We start from the raw sequence: 18,271 nt of genomic DNA, 5'->3' as shown, positions 1-18,271 counted from the left end.
GAAACACCCTTTCTAATCACTTAGTCTTGGAGTTTTCCAAGCAGTTCCGTGTCAGGTACTGGAATTTAGAAGCTTCACATGAAAAGTTCTCATAACCAGACGGTGCTGGGCACTGCCCAGGCTCCCAGCCTCAAGGCTGCCAGAGCTCCAGGAGCTGTCAGCATGCACAAGATGGGATTGTTGGGGTGTCTGTGCAGGGCCAGAAGCTGGACTGGATGTTCCTGTGGGTCCCTCCCAACTCAGGACATTCCATGGCTCTACAAAAGCCCTGTAGCTCCTCTCCTTTCCTCTCTCCATACCCAAACCAGAGATTCCAGGTACAGTGTTGCAAAAACCACACTGTGCTCACCTCTACGAACACAAACAAGATCTTGGGCCTTCAGAAGGCAGCTCCACTCCTGCGAGCCCCCTCACCTTGGCCACACCCTCACCTTGGCCAGCTCCTCACCTCGGCCAACCCTGCCTCAAGCAGCCCTCACATGGCAGCTCCTCACCTTGGCCAGCCCCTCACCAAGAAGTCCTTGCCCTTGGCCAGCCCCTCACCTGGGCCAGCCCTGCCCCAAGCAGCCCCTGCCCTCAGCCATCTCCTCACTTTGGCCAGCCCTGCCCTGAGCAGCCCTCACCTGGGCCAGCCCTTCACCTTGGCCAACTCCTCACCTTGGCCAGCCCTGCCTCGAGCAGCCCCTGCCCTCGGCCAGCCCCTCACCTTGGCCAACTCCTCACCTTGGCCAGTTCCTCACCTTGGCCAGCCCCTCACCGAGCAGCCGTCACCTCAGCCAGCCCCTCACCTTGGCCAACTCCTCACCTTGGCCAGTTCCTCACCTTGGCCAGTTCCTCACCTCAGCCAGTTCCTCACTTTGGCCAGCCCTGCCCTGAGCAGCCCTCACCTTGGCTGACTCCTCACTTTGGCTGGTCATGCCCTGAGCAGCCCTCAGTCCTCACCTTGGCCAGCCCCTCACCGAGCAGCCCTTGCCCTCGGCCAGCCCCTCACCTCAGCCAGCCCTGCCCTGAGCAGCCCTCACCTCACCCAGTTCCTCACCTTGGTGACTCCTCACCCCGGCCAGCCCCTCACCTTGGCCAGCCCCTCACCTTGGCCAGCTCCTCACCTCAGCCAGCCCTTGTCCTCAGCCAGCCCCTCACCCCGGCCAGCCCCTCACCTCAGTCAGCCCCTCACCTTGGCCAGTTCCTCACCTTGGCCAGTTCCTCACCTTGGCCAGTTCCTCACCTTGGCCAGTTCCTCACCTTGGCCAGCCCCTCACCCTGGCCAGCCCCTCACCCTGGCCAGCCCCTCACCTTGGCCAGCCCCTCACCTCAGCCAGCCCTTGTCCTCAGCCAGCCCCTCACCTTGGCCAGCCCCTCACCTTGGCCAGCCCCTCACCTCAGTCAGCCCCTCACCTTGGCCAGCCCTGCCCGGTGGGCTCCCTGGGACTCCATGAAGGCGATGAACCTCCCGAAGTCGCGGAACTCCTCCAGCGAGGGCCGGAAGGTCATGATCTTGCAGCCGGGGTTCTGCGGGCTCGGGTTTTCCGACCCCATAGTTCCAGTCCTGCAGAGGGGACACAGAGGGGCACAGGAAGGAAAGGGACAGGAAAAGATGAGATTAAAACCTTTGGGGTTTAACTCCCAACTCTAAGCAGTTCCACAGAAAACCTGCAGAGATTTTTCACTTCCTCCCTCTACTCCCGCAAGGGGAATTTGTTAGAAATACCCTCTAACATGGACATGAGGAGCTTCCAACCAAAAATCCACTTAGTCAGGAACTCCTGATCCCAGGATCACCCGAGAGCTCGGACAGGGGCTAAATATAGACCATGGGCTTAACATCTGCCCCCAGTTCACGAGAGAAAGTGGTGCCTCATCAGGATGGTGTCACAAAAATAACAACTTCTCACCACCTTCAGCTCTGTCAGCGTGTAAAACTTGCCACACTGCACGTTTTCCACCAAAATGCTTCACCATTTTCTGTTTAGTTTCAAACCCAACAGCTTTCCCCACTTTTGGGTTTTTTAATGTGCTAGACTACATTAAAAATTACAAAATTAAGGTGTTTTTTTTAAATGTAGCTTCATTACACTTTGTATTTGCAATGTACAGAAATAGAATGAAATGTCAGGCAAGCCTTACAAGAAATAAAGATGCACAACTCCAAAACATCCAAAACAAACTCTCAAACCCTTCAGGATGAAATCACAATTTTTAAAATAGACTTTTTTAAGGTTATGCTGGAAATCCGTAAGGGAAATAAAAGGTTTTAGTGGCATTTCAGCTGCAAATATCCCCATGAGGGAGTTCTCCATGCGAGGAGCTGCAGCAGCTCCACACCCTGAGCGCTCACGAGATGGCAGTGCTGGGCTTTGGAGGATGAACTGCAGGAAAACAGCTCCTGCCAGACTTTTACATGGAAAAAAAAGCATTTCAAGTGCCTTTAAACTGATTCCAAAGCAGCCAAGAAGTGTTGCAGATGCTCCTGGAAGTACTCGTAGCGTTAGGAAAACATAAAAATAAAGCACGGAGTACTCCCAGATCTGTGTTTGAATGGGTGAGAACTCGCTCCTGACACAGCCAGTGCTCCCAGCTCCTGGAATTAAAACCAGCTTCACACACTAAAGTGGGCAGATTCCACACCCAGGGCACCAAGGTTTCATTTTAATTGGGTAAAACTTTTCATTTCAAAGGCACGTGAACAGTTTTGAGCAAAATTTTAGAAGCCGGAAAACACAGAATTTTACACAGTAACTTTTATGCAAATGTGTTTCAAAACAGGGATCTGCAAGTCTTACGTCCTTCCCCAAGGAGTATTTAAAGGAATTTTATGCATAAAATCACAGCTTCTCACAGGCAGAAAAGCCCTTCCCAAGCCAGGAGCCAGAGATGCAGACCCAGTCCAGAATAAAATCAAATTATGAATCCCAATATTGCAGGAAATCCCAGAGCAAAATCAATTGAGGGAGAAAAATACCATTTCACCCCCTTCACCCCGAGATACTTCCCATTTCCAACAGAAATTGTTGCAGTTTGGAAACAAAAGGGCCATTTAACCAACCCCTCCATCTTCAGAGTGGCCCTGCCCAAGGAGATTCCCAACCTTGCCAAACAAGGAACAAAAATTGCTTTTTGAGAACAAAAACTGTTGTTTCAGGGTCAACACTTGAGGAGAAGCAGCAGATTGATCCGTGCCCAGGGGAAGACTTTCCTACACAAATGTTTTGCAGGAACACAAGCAGGAAATCCCTGGGATGAGCCACGGGAGCTGTGGGGACCCATCTGCCCGAGGTTTGCTCAAATCCCCAAAGGCCAGCGCCGATCCCAGGAAAACGGGGAAAGGGGGAGCTGGAGAAGTGGGACAGGGACAGAAATCATCCCAAAGCCTGACACAACCTTCCCAGGAATACTGGGGCTATTTTTGAGCAGGGTCTGGAAATGCCACGGGGCTGAGGGGAGCGGGGAGCCCCGCCAGGATCCTGGGAGGAGCTGGCTCAGGAGCAGCGCCCGAATTCCGTCCTGAGGAGGAGCCCTGCCAGCACCATCTGCTCCAGAGAGGCTTCCCAGGATTTGCAGCTTTACCCACAACCACGGGGAAAACAAACAGCCAAAGCCAGGCTTTATCCCATCTTTCCCTCAAGATTCTCTCACAAAATTCCAATTTTTAGTTAATAAACTCAGAGCAAAGAGTGAAAATACATGCTCCAGTAAGGACAGGAGATCAAAAACTACTTCATGTAAAGCTTAATCAATTAATTAAAGGATAAAATTACTTCCTGCAAAGCTTAATTAATTAATTAAAAGGTCTACTGCCTCAATACAAGCAGCATCACCTGGCACTCTGGAATTCTTTAGCCCAGAGACAGCAAAACACAAGATTTTTCCTTGTGCAGTCCTACCTAAAGAACACTTCAACACCTACCCTAGATAATGTACTTTTAGCTAATCAAACTAATTAAGCTATTACAACAAAATGGCCACAGAGCTCATGGGAAGGGGGAATCGGGTCCATGACCTCAGTGAGATGTTGGAGCTTCCCCCACCAGCCCCAGGGAGCTGGGAACACTCAGGGTACAGGAAAAGCTTGGGGAGAAGAGAATTTCTTCCTCAGGTGCTTCCCACGTGGCAGCAGTGATGTGTTTTGGGAAAGCAGTGCCAGGACTTGTGGTCACCTCTGTTCCACCACTCGTGGTCACCTCTGTCCCAGCACTCACGGTCACATCCGTCCCAGGACTCATGGTCACCTCTGTCCCAGCACTCATGGTCACCTCTGTTCCACCACTCGTGGTCACCTCTGTCCCAGCACTCATGGTCACCTCTGTCCCAGGACTCATGGTCACCTCTGTCCCAGCACTCGTGGTCACATCCGTCCCAGCTCCTGGGACCACACAGCACAAGGCAGCAGGACAGGGCTGCAGCTTCAGCTGGGATTTTCAGGAGATGGCCCCAATTAACCAGTGTCCTAACGAGCTCCCAGTATCACTGGAAGGTTCCAGAGCAGAGTCTGACTGTTCTGAGAACACTGAGAGCCCCTTTCAGCCTGGCAGGGCTGTGGGTGAGGGCCAGATGGAACAAACCCTTCCCTCAATACTGAGAAGGAGGATTCTGCAGTCAGAGCCCCCATTAGCTCCTGAAAAGAAGAGTGAAGGTATTTTTCTCAGCTGGATACATTCTGTTTCTTTGTAAGAGAGTAACAGCCTGAAATATTATGAAAACCTTCTAATTTTCAACCATTGTGAGGAAGCACAAAAACGTGTCTCCAGAGGGACGATCTCGGTGCACACAAAGAACTGAGTTTTAATTTCAATGACTTTTACATGAGACTTTTCCCTTCCAAAACTGATGTGAACCAAGACATTTCTGTGACTGAAATCCTGCACCTGTTGACTGAAACCTTTGTACAGCACAGAAAAAGTCCAGGACACCCAGCTGAGATCAATGACTCCAGCTTGCTACAGGACTGCCAGGACTGGGAATCCTTCCTCCAGGAAAAGGTTTGGGATTTCTGAGCAGTTCCTGCTGCTGCCCCACTATTGATCTCAGCAGAGCCGATAATGTCAGCTCGTTCTGCTCCACCCACGGGGCAGGGGTGACTTTGACTAAAACAGTTTTGCTGTGGGAACAAACGTGGCTTTAGGCAGCAGCACTGGGGCTCATCCTGTCCCCGGTGCCAGCCCAGGGACAGCAAACTGGTGCTGCTGGGTGGCTGCGAGTGCCAGCATCGACCTGGCAGCACTGAGGGCACAGCAACACCACAAAAACGCTTCTGATCTTGCTAAACAAAGTTAATGCTTGGTTTCTCCACAGTTTCTCCACAAGAGAACTTTGGAGAAGGCAGCAGGTCTGAGGGTAAAGCTGTGCCCAGGCGATGAGGAGCCTGCTACCCTGTGCCACCCCCAGGATTTCCCTTTCCTGGGGCTGTGCTGGAAAGGGCTAAAAACACAAATGGCAATGCTGCCAGCCCTGAGAACACAGGTGAGGCTCACAGGAGCTGGGCACAGACTGGCACGGGCACCAAGCCCTGCTGAGGGAGCAGAACCTGGAATTCCAGGGGATGAACAAAGCTCCAGCTGGGAACGGGAGGGAATCTCCTGATCTGGATGGGGCAGAGCCCCTGCTCGTGGCTGTTTGTCCCTCTGCTGTGCCACGGGATGAGCTGGGATGGGTCTGGCTCCAGGGCTGGGAATGGGGCAGTGTCAGACATCTGACACAAAATCACACCAACAAAATGCAGATTTCAAGCATGCCTGGATTAACTTTTCCTGTCTCATTCAGTATTTGAGGCATTTCCCCAATAATAATGAGAACCCTGCTCATGAAAAACTCCTTTAAACTTGCTCTTAACTCGTTATTTAACTATTAAGCCCTGTACACAAATATTAATGAAAACCTCGTGTGTTTATCTGAAATGGCATTTTTAGATGAATTAGGCTGGAACACAAAGGACAGATTCTTCTATTTCTATCTACTTCCTTTCTCTCTAAGCCAACAAATTACTCTGATTTCCATCAATTCTCATGGATCAGGCTCTCTCCAAAGTTTCTTTGCAGAACCAAAGACAAACTCTTGCAAGACATCAGGTCTGTGTATAAAATAGACTACTAAAATCTATATATATTTATATTAAAACTATAATGGTAAGGATATCTGAGACAAGTTTCCTTCCTTCCCCACTATTCCCAAGAATCAGATTCCAGCATTTAGGCAAAGAAAATGTAAATTCTTAAGTTTGAAGTTTGCTTTTGCTCAGCCCAGTTTTAAACAACTGTACAATTACAGTAAGGATTTAAACTAACAACTTTCCCCCCAAAATAATTATAGATTCAATTAATTACATTTTTAACATTCAAATTGCTTTGAGTTTCATATATCCTCCATAAAGGCCAAATAAACACGACAGAGGAAATATTTGGGAAAGAGGAACAGAGACAACATTCCCATCCATCACAGGGATGAAGACCTACAGTGCCTGGGATTTGACAAATTGAGAGTTATTTTCTATTAAATTTTATACTCCACAAGACTCCTCCAAAATTCCAGATCCTCCTGTACTTGAAATCAAGCAGCATATGTAGCTCATTAAGGGAAAATAAAATTTTCCTCCAAAACACCCTCTTTGCTGTAGAAGTGCACAGTTACTCACACATTTTTCTAACAACAAAATTATTTAGTCACAAACACTATTTAAAAGGGGGGAAAAAAAGTGGTTACATTTAAGAGCAATAAATCTGTATGACTTTAAAACAGTTTATTATTGCCTGAGGCAAGGTAGTTAACGTGTAAAGGTTATTTCTGACTAAATCCAGATCAGAACATCAAAAACTCAAAAGTTTGGCTGAACAGACAAGATAAACTCATCCTAAACCCACAGGAATCAGTTCACAAACCACTGCTGAGGCCCAGCCTTTCCAAGGACTGCAGGAGCCTCAGTTTGCTGCATGGCACGAGTTCTCTCTGCTGCATTTTGTTATCTTCACTGGATCCACTGCTTCAGGAGTGCTTCAAAAACAACTTAAGCTTTATAAAAGGCACTTCATACGGACTGAGCTGTCGGATCTGAACAGGAATTCCAAGTTTTAACCCACGGCACCTCAACCCGAGGCAGCAGCACTGCAAATGTTAAAATAAACCATCCACGGTCTCTTATGGGAAAGGACATCAGAAACCTTGCAAAGCAAGCAGGACCCTCGATTACTGCAGTGCCCAAAAAAACATGCTTTTTTGCATGTTACCTGCATCAGATAACACCTTAATACAGACTAATTCCCAGTTTTCCTTCCACAACCCTGCCAGAAGGAAAAGCCTGGAGTCCTCAGCAACTTCTCTAAGCTCCTTTAGACTTTTATAACAAAACCCCTCAACAAATGGGGCTGTCGGAGGCGTTTTTACCCATCCTGCCCATACAAAAGGAAGCCCTGGGCTGGTTTTGTGCCCGAGGCAATGCCCAGGCCGGGTGTGACACACTGACCCAGTTCCAGCTGCCAGCACATCCTGGAGCTCGGCCAGAGGAGCAGCGAGCCTGGCACGGCCCTGCAGAACCACGGCTCACCTGGCCAGGTACCCCCAGGTACCCTCAGGAACCCCAAACCCTCCCTGGCTCACCTGGCCAGGTTACCCCAGGAACCCCAAACCCTCCCTGGCTCACCTGCCCAGGTACCCCCAGGAACCCCAAATCCTCCCTGGCTCACCTGGCCAGGTTACCCCAGGAACCCCAGACCCTCCCTGGCTCACCTGCCCAGGTACCCCCAGGAACCCCAGACCCTCCCTGGCTCACCTGCCCAGGAACTGCAGCCCAGCACAGCCCTGTAGAACCCCAACTCACCTGCCCAGGTAACCCCAGGTACCCCTAGGTACCCCAGCCCCTTCCTGGCTCACCTGCCCATGTAACCCTAAAAAAAAACCCAGCCCTTCTCTGGCTCACCTGGCCAGGTACCCCCAGGAACCTCAGCCCAGCACAGCCCTCTAGAACCTTGGCACACCTGCCCAGGTACCCCCAGGAACCCCAGTCCCTCCCTGGCTCACCTGGCCAGGTACCCCCAGGAACCCCAAACCCTCCCTGGTTCACCTGGCCAGGTACCCCAGCCTCTCCCTGGCTCACCTACTCAGGTAACCCTAAAAAACTCCAGCCCCTTCCTGGCTCACCTGCCCAGGAACCTCAGCCCAGCACAGCCCTGTAGAACCCAAACTCACCTGCCCAGATATACCCAGGTACCCCCAGGAACCCCAGCCCCTCATTGGCTCACCTACCCAGCCATGCCCAGGTACCCCCAGGTACCCCAGACCCTCTCTGGCTCACCTGGCCATGTAATTCTAAAAAATCCCAGCCCCTCCCTGGCTCACCTGCCCAGGTAACCCCCAGGTACCCCCAGGACCTTCAGCCCCCCTGAGCTTCTCCCAGCTGGAAGCCATTTCACACCTTTCAGCCACCTGTAACTCGAGGAGTGAGGATTTAAAGCCTCAATTAAACGCAGAGCTTCGAGGTGAAATGAGACAATTTGAACCTCTCCCAGCTCTGTTTGATCCAGGTTTCTCTGGAAGCTGCAGCTCCAAACTTGACACACCCCTCCCAGGCAAAGCTGTGCTGCTTGTTCTGCCAACAGAACTGAGATCAAATATGGGAAACTTCACTAAAACTTCTTATCTGCACCAAAACCTCACCAAAGGCCTCTCCATTGCCCTGGGGTGTATCCAAAATCGTGAAGGAATATCAGAAAACCTTCAAAAATCACCTTAACCCCCGACCCACTTCCAGCATTTACTTCTTGGGCCATATTCAAAAGCAGATTTCTATCAGCTTTAGGAACAAAAGGACAATCCTGTATTCTCTAAGGATCTGGGCACTGTAGCTTGTTCATGAGCCTCATAAAACATAAAAATAATGAAGCTTCAGGTTACTCCTGCCATGAGTGAGGCACACACAGACCAAGGAAGGGCAGAATACAAATGTGTAATCCAGTAAGAGCATGACTGAGGAATTGCCTCATTTATAAAGGAGAGTGACTTACCCCATGAAAATATAAATAAAAATAAGCACCTTAATTAAGCCATGGTAGCAAATGCCTCTATCCCTAAGCTGTGACAAGACAGAACATATTTGGTCCACAACAAAGCTTAAAAAGAGAAAATCTTATTAAGCAACCATCAGTTTAGTGGAGAACACTGAAAATGGAAAAACACCTTCCTCATCCCGCAGTGACAAGTCATTAATATCCCCCAACCTGTGTGCAATGACAGGATTCCTGCCAACCTTTTGCAGTACTCCAGGATTTCAGTTGCTACTGCAAACGGACAAACCCTCTTGAATTCTTTACCAGACGACAAAGAATTATTTCCAGCAGCGCCCTGGAGGATCCCAGTGGCATCCAAACCCATTAAGCAAATCCCTCACTCGTGGTGACATATTTAGCTGTCATCCATCTTTGCTATTAACAGATGCTCCAGTGAAGGAACGTGGAGCAGCACAGGCTCTGCAAACCCTTCCCCACAGCTCTGGATGAGTCAGGAAAGGGAGAATCCACCAGTCCCGAGCCCTCCTGACTGCCCAGAATTAATTAAGGAACACCAAGTTTCTCTTGACTGCCAGGAGCTTTCCCTCCCCACTGCCTGGGTGGCTCAGCCTGCAGCTCGCAATGATAATTTCTGCTCTCAGGTGGATTGCCTGCTCTCAAAAATGAGATTTAAACTTGCAAGGTGAATCAGAGCCTCCTGATGCTGACACTGTTTGCTGTGGTGCAGCTGGACATCCCAGGAGGAAATAAAACATAACCCTGCTTAAATGTGAAATCCCCACAGAGCTCCCGTGCCCTTCCAGCAGGGCTGGCCCAACTGGTTTTCCCAACTCACATCAAATATCTTATGACCTTTAATATGGAAATAGCTCAGAGTTTTCAGGAGCTGTCTGTATTTTGGGTGATCTAAAACACCTGCAGAGCTGTGGAACTCCCACTTGATCTGCTAAATCTTTCTCTGGTGCATGACAGGATTTGAGAGCAGTTCCCAGTGAGAGCAGCACTGTCCCCACAGCTCAGGGTAACAGGTGAGCACAACCCATGAGCAATAGCCAGGATTATTGACAGGAAATGGGTGGGATTCTCCCTGAAAGTGAATTTTGCTCTTGACTTCCCATCAAAAGCTGGTGGAACCTCTCAGGTGCGTGAGGTTTTATTTATAAAAGCCCACGTTCACCCTAAAGCCAAACTTGGAACATGACATTTGTGTACTTTGGGTCTTTACCAAAGTGTTCTGACTTACTGACAAAACTGACTCCTTCTATATATTTTATATATATATATAAATATATTTTACATACTTTTTAATATATATTACATATTTCATACATCATGTTTATATATAGGACCATATATATTCTGGTCCCACTGGGCTAGTCCAGGGAATTCTCTTTTCAAACAGCATAAAAAGAACAATGACAAAGAATGTTAGACAGAATGACAAAGAGTGTTAGACAGAATTTTCCTGTCAAAAGATGCTCCAGTGAATGTTTCATCCATGAATATCAGCTCTGGAACAAGGAATCACTTTATATCCACCTACATCTCCTTTGCATGGGAGGAACTCCTGCCTCTCATGAGACAGGAACAGCTGTGGAGTCCTGCAGGATTCCTTCAGGATTCCATCAGGATTCCTTCAGGATTCCTTCTGGCACTGCAGGAGTTGGTCAACCTGTCCCAACTTCCTTCTCTTGTTACAGAGAAGCCCAAGAACTGGGAACTTGCTGGCACAGAGCAATTGCTGGGTGCTCCAACAGTTACTTGATGTAATTGCTGAAATGTAACTGTAAATTTGAGATTCTAGGCTTAAGGTTGCCGTGACTCTGTACATTTCAGTGAAACGGGAAAAGGAAAGTGATGAGAAAAAAGCAAAAGTTCCCAGGAAAGAAGCAACGTTGTGCGTGAAATGCTATGAGATGGACAGAGCTCCTTAAAATTAACTCTTTTTGGTTAAAGGAAACTTAGTTTTGGGAGGGTCATACTTGATACAACACAATTTACACTGCCCAGTACAAAGGAGTTAGCACAAACGCAATGTCCCAGCAGCAGCTTCGTTACAAAACACCGGGAGCAGGGCTGAACCTGAACCTCACTGCTGACTTCATTCTTCAATACAAAGGGGTCCAAAAAGCTGCAACACCCCTGGCTCCTGAACACCTCCAAAACCAAGAGCTCCGGGAAAGCCAAGAGCCACCTTTGGGTGAATCCCAGAACGTCCTGAGCTGGGAGGGACCCTCAGGGATCATCAGTGCAGCCCCTGGCCCTGCACAGACCCCCAGCACCCCCACCCTGGGACTGTCCCCTCACAGACCCCCAGCACCCCCACCCTGAGCAGCCCTGGAGCTCTGACAGGGCCGGCACCATTCCCTGGGAGCCTGGGCAGTGCCAGCACCCTCGGGGGGAAGAACCTTTCCCTGAGCTCCGTGCCAAGCCCTGGCACAGCTCCTCCTGTCCCTGTCCCCTCTGCAGACCCTCGGGAAGGGTTTCCTGGAGATTCCCCTTCCAGCACATCCCCTCCATCTTCTCCGCTGGTGCCAACAGCAGCAGCCGGGGGCCGGGAAGTGCCCGGAGCGTGCCGGGACGCGGAGACCCCGCAGCCCGCAGGGCTTTGGGGCGCGGGGACACCGGAGGGTCCCGCACACGCGGACTGCGAGCAACAGCAGCGGAAGAGCCCCGGCTCGGCCGCAGACTTTGACAGGCTCCGGAGGAGGAAGGCGGCGATGCAGCGGCCAAACCCCAGCCGCTGTCACCGTCCTGCCCCGGCTTCCCCCGCACCCCCCGGGCCCGGGCCGAACCGCCGGGACCGCCACTGACCCCCGGAGCGCCCGCGATCGCCATTTGAACACGTCCGTGGCCCAAACCCCCGCGCTGAGGGGGACCGGGGACCCCGGGGTGCCACCCACCCACCCACCCACACAAAGCGCGGCGGGGCCGGGCCGCGGGGAGGCCGCGCGGGGGCCCGGAAGGGAGCGGCGGGGCCGGGAGCGGCGGCGGGCCCGGCCCGGCGGGGGGCGCAGCGCGGGGTGGCGGTGCCGGGCGGGGCGGGGCGCGGTCCCGGTGCCGGTGCCGGTGCCGGTCCGGCCGTACCTGCGCGCGGGGCCCTCGGCGGCGCGGGGGGCGCAGCGAACGGGCCGTGGGGGGGGCGCCCAGGCGAGCGCAGCGCCCCGCGGCCACCACCTGCGCCCGCCTCCCGGCCGCGCCCATTGGCCGCGCGCGGCACCGCCCTCGCGCCCATTGGCCGCGCCGCCGGGGATGGACGGCGGGTTCAGCCAGTGGTGAGGCTGATCGACGAATAACAAGGAGAGCGCGGGCGGTGATTGGTTGGCGGTGCGGAGGGGCGGCCCGCCCACCGACGGGCGGGGCAGCGGGGAGCGCTGCCGTCGCTCAGGGGCTTTCCGCCAATCGCATGCGGCTTTCTACTGCCGGCGGCCCGCCCCCAGCGGCCATTGGGCGAGGCGGGCACCGGGCGGGCTCTGATTGGCGGAGCGCGGTGCCCGTCAGGCGCGGGGCGGGGCGGTGAGGACGTGAGGAGCCGCACAGCGCGGGGCGGGGGCGCTGCGGCCGCGCTGCGCCAATGGGGGAGCGGCCAGAGAGCGCGCCCCCGCGCGGCCGGGCGGGGCATGGCGGGGCCGGGGGGATATTGGGATCGGGGGATATTTGGGATCGGGGGGGATATTGGGGACCGGGGGATATTGGGGACCGGGGGAGATACTGGGGATTGGAGGATATTTGGGATCGGGGGGATATTAGGATCGGGGGGGATATTGGGGACCGGGGGATATTTGGGATCGGGGGTTTATTGGGGACCGGGGGGGATATTTGGGATCGGGGGGGATATTGGGGATCAGGGTGATATTGGGGACTGGGGGGATATCGGGGATCGGGGGATATTGGGATCGGGAGATATTTGGGATCAGGGTGATATTGGGGATAGGGGGGATATTGGGATTGGGAGATATTGGGGATCAGGGTGATACTGGGGATTGGGGGATATTGGGGACCGGGGGGGATATTAGGAATCAGGGGGATGTTGGGAATCAGGGGCATTATTTGGGATCAGGGGGATACTGGGGATCGAGGGATAGCGGGGACCAGGGGGCTATTTAGAACCAGAGGGACATTGGGGATCAGGGGGACAACAGGAATTGGGGGGATATTGGGGACCAAGGGGATATTGGGGATTGGAGGGACAGCAGTGGCCAGGGGTGGCAGTGACCAGCGGGGACCGTGGATCCCCATCCCCGCCACCCCCGGGGCAGAGCCGGGCCTGGACAGGACGAGGGTTGGGGTCCCCATCCCTGCGGGTGCCCGGGACACAGCGGGGACCCCTCACCAGCCCCAGGGCCGAGGGTTGGGGTCCCCATCCCTGCGGGTGCCCGGGACACAGCGGGGACCCCTCACCAGCCCCAAGGATGAGGGTTGGGGTCCCCATCCCTGCGGGTGTCTGGGACACAGCAGGGACCCCTCGCCAGCCCCAGGGCCGAGGGTTGGGGTCCCCATCCATCCCTGTGGGTGTCCAGGACACAGCGGGGACCCTTCGCCAGCCCCAGGGACGAGGGTTGGGGTCCCCATCCCTGCGGGTGTCCAGGACACAGCGGGGACCCCTCGCCAGCCCCAGGGACGAGGGTTGGGGTCCCCATCCATCCCTGCGGGTGTCCAGGACACAGCGGGGACCCCTCGCCAGCCCCAAAGATGAGGGTTGGGGTCCCCATCCCTGCGGGTGCCCAGGACACAGCGGGGACCCCTCGCCAGCCCCAGCGAGGCCATCGGGGCATCGCCAATTCCACTCAGTTACGCCAAGCAGAGCTTGGATGAAGTCTGTGCCCGCCTGGGAATTCCCAGAATAGAAGCAGGTCCTGGGTCGGGTTTTTGCTGCTGTCACTCCCCTTCCCCAGTCTTTACCCAGGAAATTTTGTTCCCGTTCCCATTTCGGGGATTTGGCCCAAAAATGGACCCGGGTGTGAGCGGGAGGTGAAACATCACCCCAGGGAGTCGGCCCCAGCACGAAATTCCTTGGTACCCGCAGCCAAACCCGCTCCCTGTGCAGCACAGGCGTTTTCCAAGCAGGGCTCTGTAATTTGGGACAGATAATTTTGGCAGAGCTCACCAGAAAGTGTCCAATTTGCAGAGGAATCTAATTGTTGCTTAAAAAAGCCACGAACAGAACAGTACATTGGCACCTATGGAGGAAACAAAGTTTGTTTTTCAAGTTCCAAATAACAACAAAACAAATAAACGAAGGAAGTCATTGCAGTTATTGCAATTTAAATGCAGAAACACTCCCTCACTTTCACTCACTCACCCCTAATTCTTCCCATCACAACACAGAATAAAAAGTGGACATTTTCAATTAAATCTAAATATCTGAAAGTGTTTAATGTTAACAATGACCTTAAAAATAAACTTACTTTAAAGAGGGTAGATGGTGCTACTGCTGCTTAATTTCATAGGTTTTGTTTCTACCACCTTAATGCTGCTTTATTTCCTTCATCTGCATTTGTGAAAACCTCAGTGGCTGAACTTATTCCTCCGGTTTGTGGAGCTCAAACTTGTTCCTGTAGCACCTCAAATATGATGCAGGACTTGGCACTTGCAACAATTTTGGAGTTTATTCATTAAATGGACAAACAATTCTAACTGCCAGTTGATATTTGGATTCTGGAGCAGTGGGAATCTAATGCAAGTTAAAAGAAAAGTTTGGGGAATCTTGAATATAACACATGCCCTCACTAGTGCCTAGAAGCAATTATGTTGAAGAACAGCAAATGAGGATTTTCCAAATTTGCAGTGAAAAATCATAATGAAAATCACAGCCCTTAGAAAAATAAAAGGCTTGGCTTAATGGGACATAATTTCAAATTCCTGCACAAGGAATTGGGCCTGAAAATTCACTTTGGATCGAAAGAATTGAAGAACAGTCAACAATTAATTTGAAAAGATATTTATTTTGAGAACATCAACTTGCACATTATACAAAAAATTGACAAATTCACCAAAAATTTATAAAATGTTGCGGGGTCTTTTTCCCTAACATATTAACATAATCACTTTCCAAAGGGTAAGAGTTGAGCAAACCAATAGTAGGCACATTTGTTCCAGTCTGTCTGCAGAAAAGTGTGATTATAAACATCCCTGTCTTGCTGAGGTATCAAACTGCAAACTTTGGTAATGGTAGAGGAAAACCAAGGGAGCCTTCTCCAGGCATAGCCAATATAAAATGGTTCATTACAAAAAGCCAGAATTGGTTATTTTTCATTTCCAGGTAGAAATGCAGCGAGACAAAGTAAAAAAAAAAACTCCCCAATACACCTATAACTAGGAAACCTGATCCTCTGTAAATCCCCACTAATCACACACAGCTACAGTGATCCACGCTCCCAAAAAAATCCGGCTGGCAAGTCCCAACAATTCAGTGCTTATGAAAAAAAAAAGGAGACCTTGATGGTGATTCAGAGCCCAGTCTTCCAGCAAAGGACAAAAGGCACTTAAGAATGGCTTTAGGATATTCCACAATGGCATTTTGGGACAGGGGACAGCACCTGGCTGAACAAATCCTTCCCTAAGAGAAGTCCAGTGAGGTAGTACTTCATATTGCTCCAACCACTTGGCTCTAAAGCAAGCAGCCTTCTGGTTCTGAGATACAAAGTTAGCAGGAAATGGCTTTTTGTCAAATGTATAAAACCCAGTTCTTACAAAAAAATAGTAAAAACCCACTTGTGGTACAAAAGCCAGGAACCATCTTGTACAAATTGAGTATCAAAATGCTGCCAAGGTGATGCACAAGTCTACCTTGATGGCCAAATCCCCAGACAGTGAAGATTGTTCTAGCAACCAAGCCATTTTTGGAATAAAAAATAAAAATAAAGGGGGCACAGGGGCACTCTGAGAACTTTCCTCATCATTAGCAGCCTCACCGGAAGCACTTTCAGTCCATTAGAAACAAATAATTCTGTGCTGATGAATGACAGGTTTGAGGGGATGAAAACAAAAATTATAAAAATGCAAAGTTCAACATAGAGAACAAAAACAAAATCCACGAACATACAAAAGGATAATCCTTGGAGTTTAGAGGGTTTTTTTAAAAAAAAAAACAAGGAAGACTTAAAACCATTTTTGCTGGGGGTGGGAGGAACACAGACTAATTTTTTTTTGTTGTTTTAAATTAAGCCCAGGGGAGGTTTGGGGAGGGAGGGAGAAGTGCTTTGGGGGATCACCGGCCGCTGCCGTAGCCGGGGAAGAGCTGGGCCAGGACGCTCTGCAGGGCCTCGTTCACCTCCATGCTGTAGCTGCGGCCCAGCTCGTAGCGACACGCGGGGCAGCTGAACACCGAGGCCTTGAAGGACCTGTCCAGGCAGTCCTGGGGGACAGAAGCCAGCAGGGGTCAGGGACAGGGAGCTGGGCTCCTTTGGCACAGCCCCGAGGGTTCCCAGGTCAGAGCTGGACCAGCAGAGATCAGGGAATTCCAGCCGGGGCCTTAAACCCCACCCAGCGCCACCCCTGCCATGGCAGGGACACCTCCCACAGTTCCCAGGGTGCTCCAAATCCCATCCAGCCTGGCCCTGGGCACTGCCAGGGATCCAGCTGCTCTTGGAATTCCATTCCAGGGCCTCACCACCCTCACAAATCCTCCCCAAGAGCCCAGCCCACCTTGCAGACGTTGTGCTGGCACACGGTGGTGACCGGCCGGAACACGACCTCCTGACAGCAAATACAAAGAAAGGCCTCCTCCACTTTATTCAGAAATTTCTGCAAAGAGAACATTTGAATCAACTTAGTGCTGAAAGACACGTAAATTAACCCAAATCCCCACCATTAAATGCAAGGGATTACTTTGGTCATAGAAAGATTCTCAACAAATCTTAACATGCAAAATCTGTCCCATTAAACCTGCTGTGGGTGTTTACACTAAAATAAGATTATTTTAGGTCCGAGGCTGTTCTTTAACTCAGCCAAGGGTTTGTGTCTGGGGACAGTACAACTACAGCTGGGGGAAAAGCCCAACATACAGGTCCATCTTTGAGAGCCTCTAGGACTTCATTCCACAGTTTTTCGTTGGCTTCATCACTTTTTATAAGGGATTTCTGCTGGGATGTCAGCTTGTATGGCTCAACTTTAGTTTTCTTTGGAGTCCCTGCTGGAGAGGTGACGGGTGTTTCCTCCCCACCTGAAAGAAAACGCAAAGATTCTTTTAAAAACAAAAAAACCACCAGAAAAGTGTAACCAAATAAAATGCACAAAAACCTCCAAGGCTTTCTATATCCACTTGCCTACTCCACAAACCTGCTGATTTCCTTTTCCTCTTCCCTTTCCCCGGGGTATCAAACTCATCATCTCCATTATTTTCTTTTTCCTTATCTTTGCTTGCAACAGCTTCCAAATATCCTTCAGGATACTGCAGGGAAACAGAACAAAGAGCATTCAATGCAAACACACTGGGTCAGTCTTGCAGACCAAGAGGTCCAAGAGTGACCTCTGGAGAACTGCCCAAGGGGCACTTTTAATCTATTTTAAGCAACAGATCTCTGCTATAGGGAAGCACTTCACAGCCTATAGAAATTCCATACCAGAAGTAAAGTGAGTTTTGTCCTTTTAGCCTCTTGATGTATAAAAACAAACAACCCAGCAGACTGGAAGCATTTATGTCCCCTTAGTCTCATTTTTTAGCTAAGAATCACCCTCAGTAAGAACACATAACAGAAAAATCCCTGCTGTCCATCAAGTTCAGAGTCCAGGTGATGCCCCAGGGCAGTACCTGCATTGTCAGGCCAAGCTTTTTCATCCTGTCCTTTCCCTCTTTGGTCCACGGAGCAGGTTCTTCATCGTCCCTCCTAAGCAGGTAACGCCACACTAGAAACCCAGATTTCCCTGTCTCAGGCCAGTATTTCACAACCTGAAAAAGCCAGAACAAGTCCATCACACTCTATACAAGCCCCTTGGCCATAAGCACATCTGCTTTTCCTGGTTCAGGCAGCGAGTCCCAGCCCTCCTCACCTTGTAGATGCCGTCGTATCTGTTGCCCTCCAGAGGAGCATACTTGCTGTGCTTGCCTCCCTTGACGTTCCTGACCACCCGCACCGGCTTCCCCGCCCGCCAGTCCTTGGCCTCAGCTCCGTGCTTGTCGTTGATGGGGGCACTGCAGTTCAGAGCCAGGGCTCTGCAGGAGAGGCCAGAGCTCAGTTGTGTTTGCCTGAGTGCAGCACTGCCACCTAACCTGTGTGACACTGACACCTCTGCGCTCAGGGACCCTCCTGATGGGGGCACATTTTAGACAGATTCGTGGC

At 51.3% G+C, this 18,271-nt stretch overlaps 2 protein-coding genes across 5 annotated transcripts in view; both read right to left on the bottom strand.

The window, feature by feature from the left end:
* The window catches only part of KDM4B (lysine demethylase 4B), a 77,786-nt gene extending 65,593 nt beyond the window's left edge, over positions 1 to 12,193 (bottom strand). For all 3 annotated transcript variants that reach the window (XM_031507182.3, XM_077788804.2, XM_077788805.2), the window contains exons 1-2: positions 12,078 to 12,193; positions 1,396 to 1,546 (exon numbers count right to left, since the gene is read on the bottom strand). In XM_031507182.3, the coding sequence (XP_031363042.1) occupies positions 1,396 to 1,536 (141 nt within the window). In that variant the 5' untranslated portion in view covers positions 1,537 to 1,546; positions 12,078 to 12,193. The remainder of the gene's footprint in view (positions 1 to 1,395; positions 1,547 to 12,077) is intronic.
* Positions 12,194 to 14,915: 2,722 nt separating this feature from the next.
* Positions 14,916 to 18,271, bottom strand: part of UHRF1 (ubiquitin like with PHD and ring finger domains 1) — a 12,881-nt gene continuing 9,525 nt past the window's right edge. For both annotated transcript variants that reach the window (XM_031507131.3, XM_085562365.1), the window contains exons 12-17: positions 17,982 to 18,144; positions 17,743 to 17,880; positions 17,271 to 17,382; positions 16,997 to 17,154; positions 16,638 to 16,736; positions 14,916 to 16,347 (exon numbers count right to left, since the gene is read on the bottom strand). In XM_031507131.3, the coding sequence (XP_031362991.1) occupies positions 16,201 to 16,347; positions 16,638 to 16,736; positions 16,997 to 17,154; positions 17,271 to 17,382; positions 17,743 to 17,880; positions 17,982 to 18,144 (817 nt within the window). In that variant the 3' untranslated portion in view covers positions 14,916 to 16,200. The remainder of the gene's footprint in view (positions 16,348 to 16,637; positions 16,737 to 16,996; positions 17,155 to 17,270; positions 17,383 to 17,742; positions 17,881 to 17,981; positions 18,145 to 18,271) is intronic.

The sequence above is a fragment of the Lonchura striata genome, chromosome 28 (assembly GCF_050655825.1).
Source record: "Lonchura striata isolate lonStrDom1 chromosome 28, ASM5065582v1, whole genome shotgun sequence".
Lineage (NCBI taxonomy): Eukaryota > Metazoa > Chordata > Aves > Passeriformes > Estrildidae > Lonchura > Lonchura striata.
This window is presented reverse-complemented; position numbering and strand designations above follow the sequence as displayed.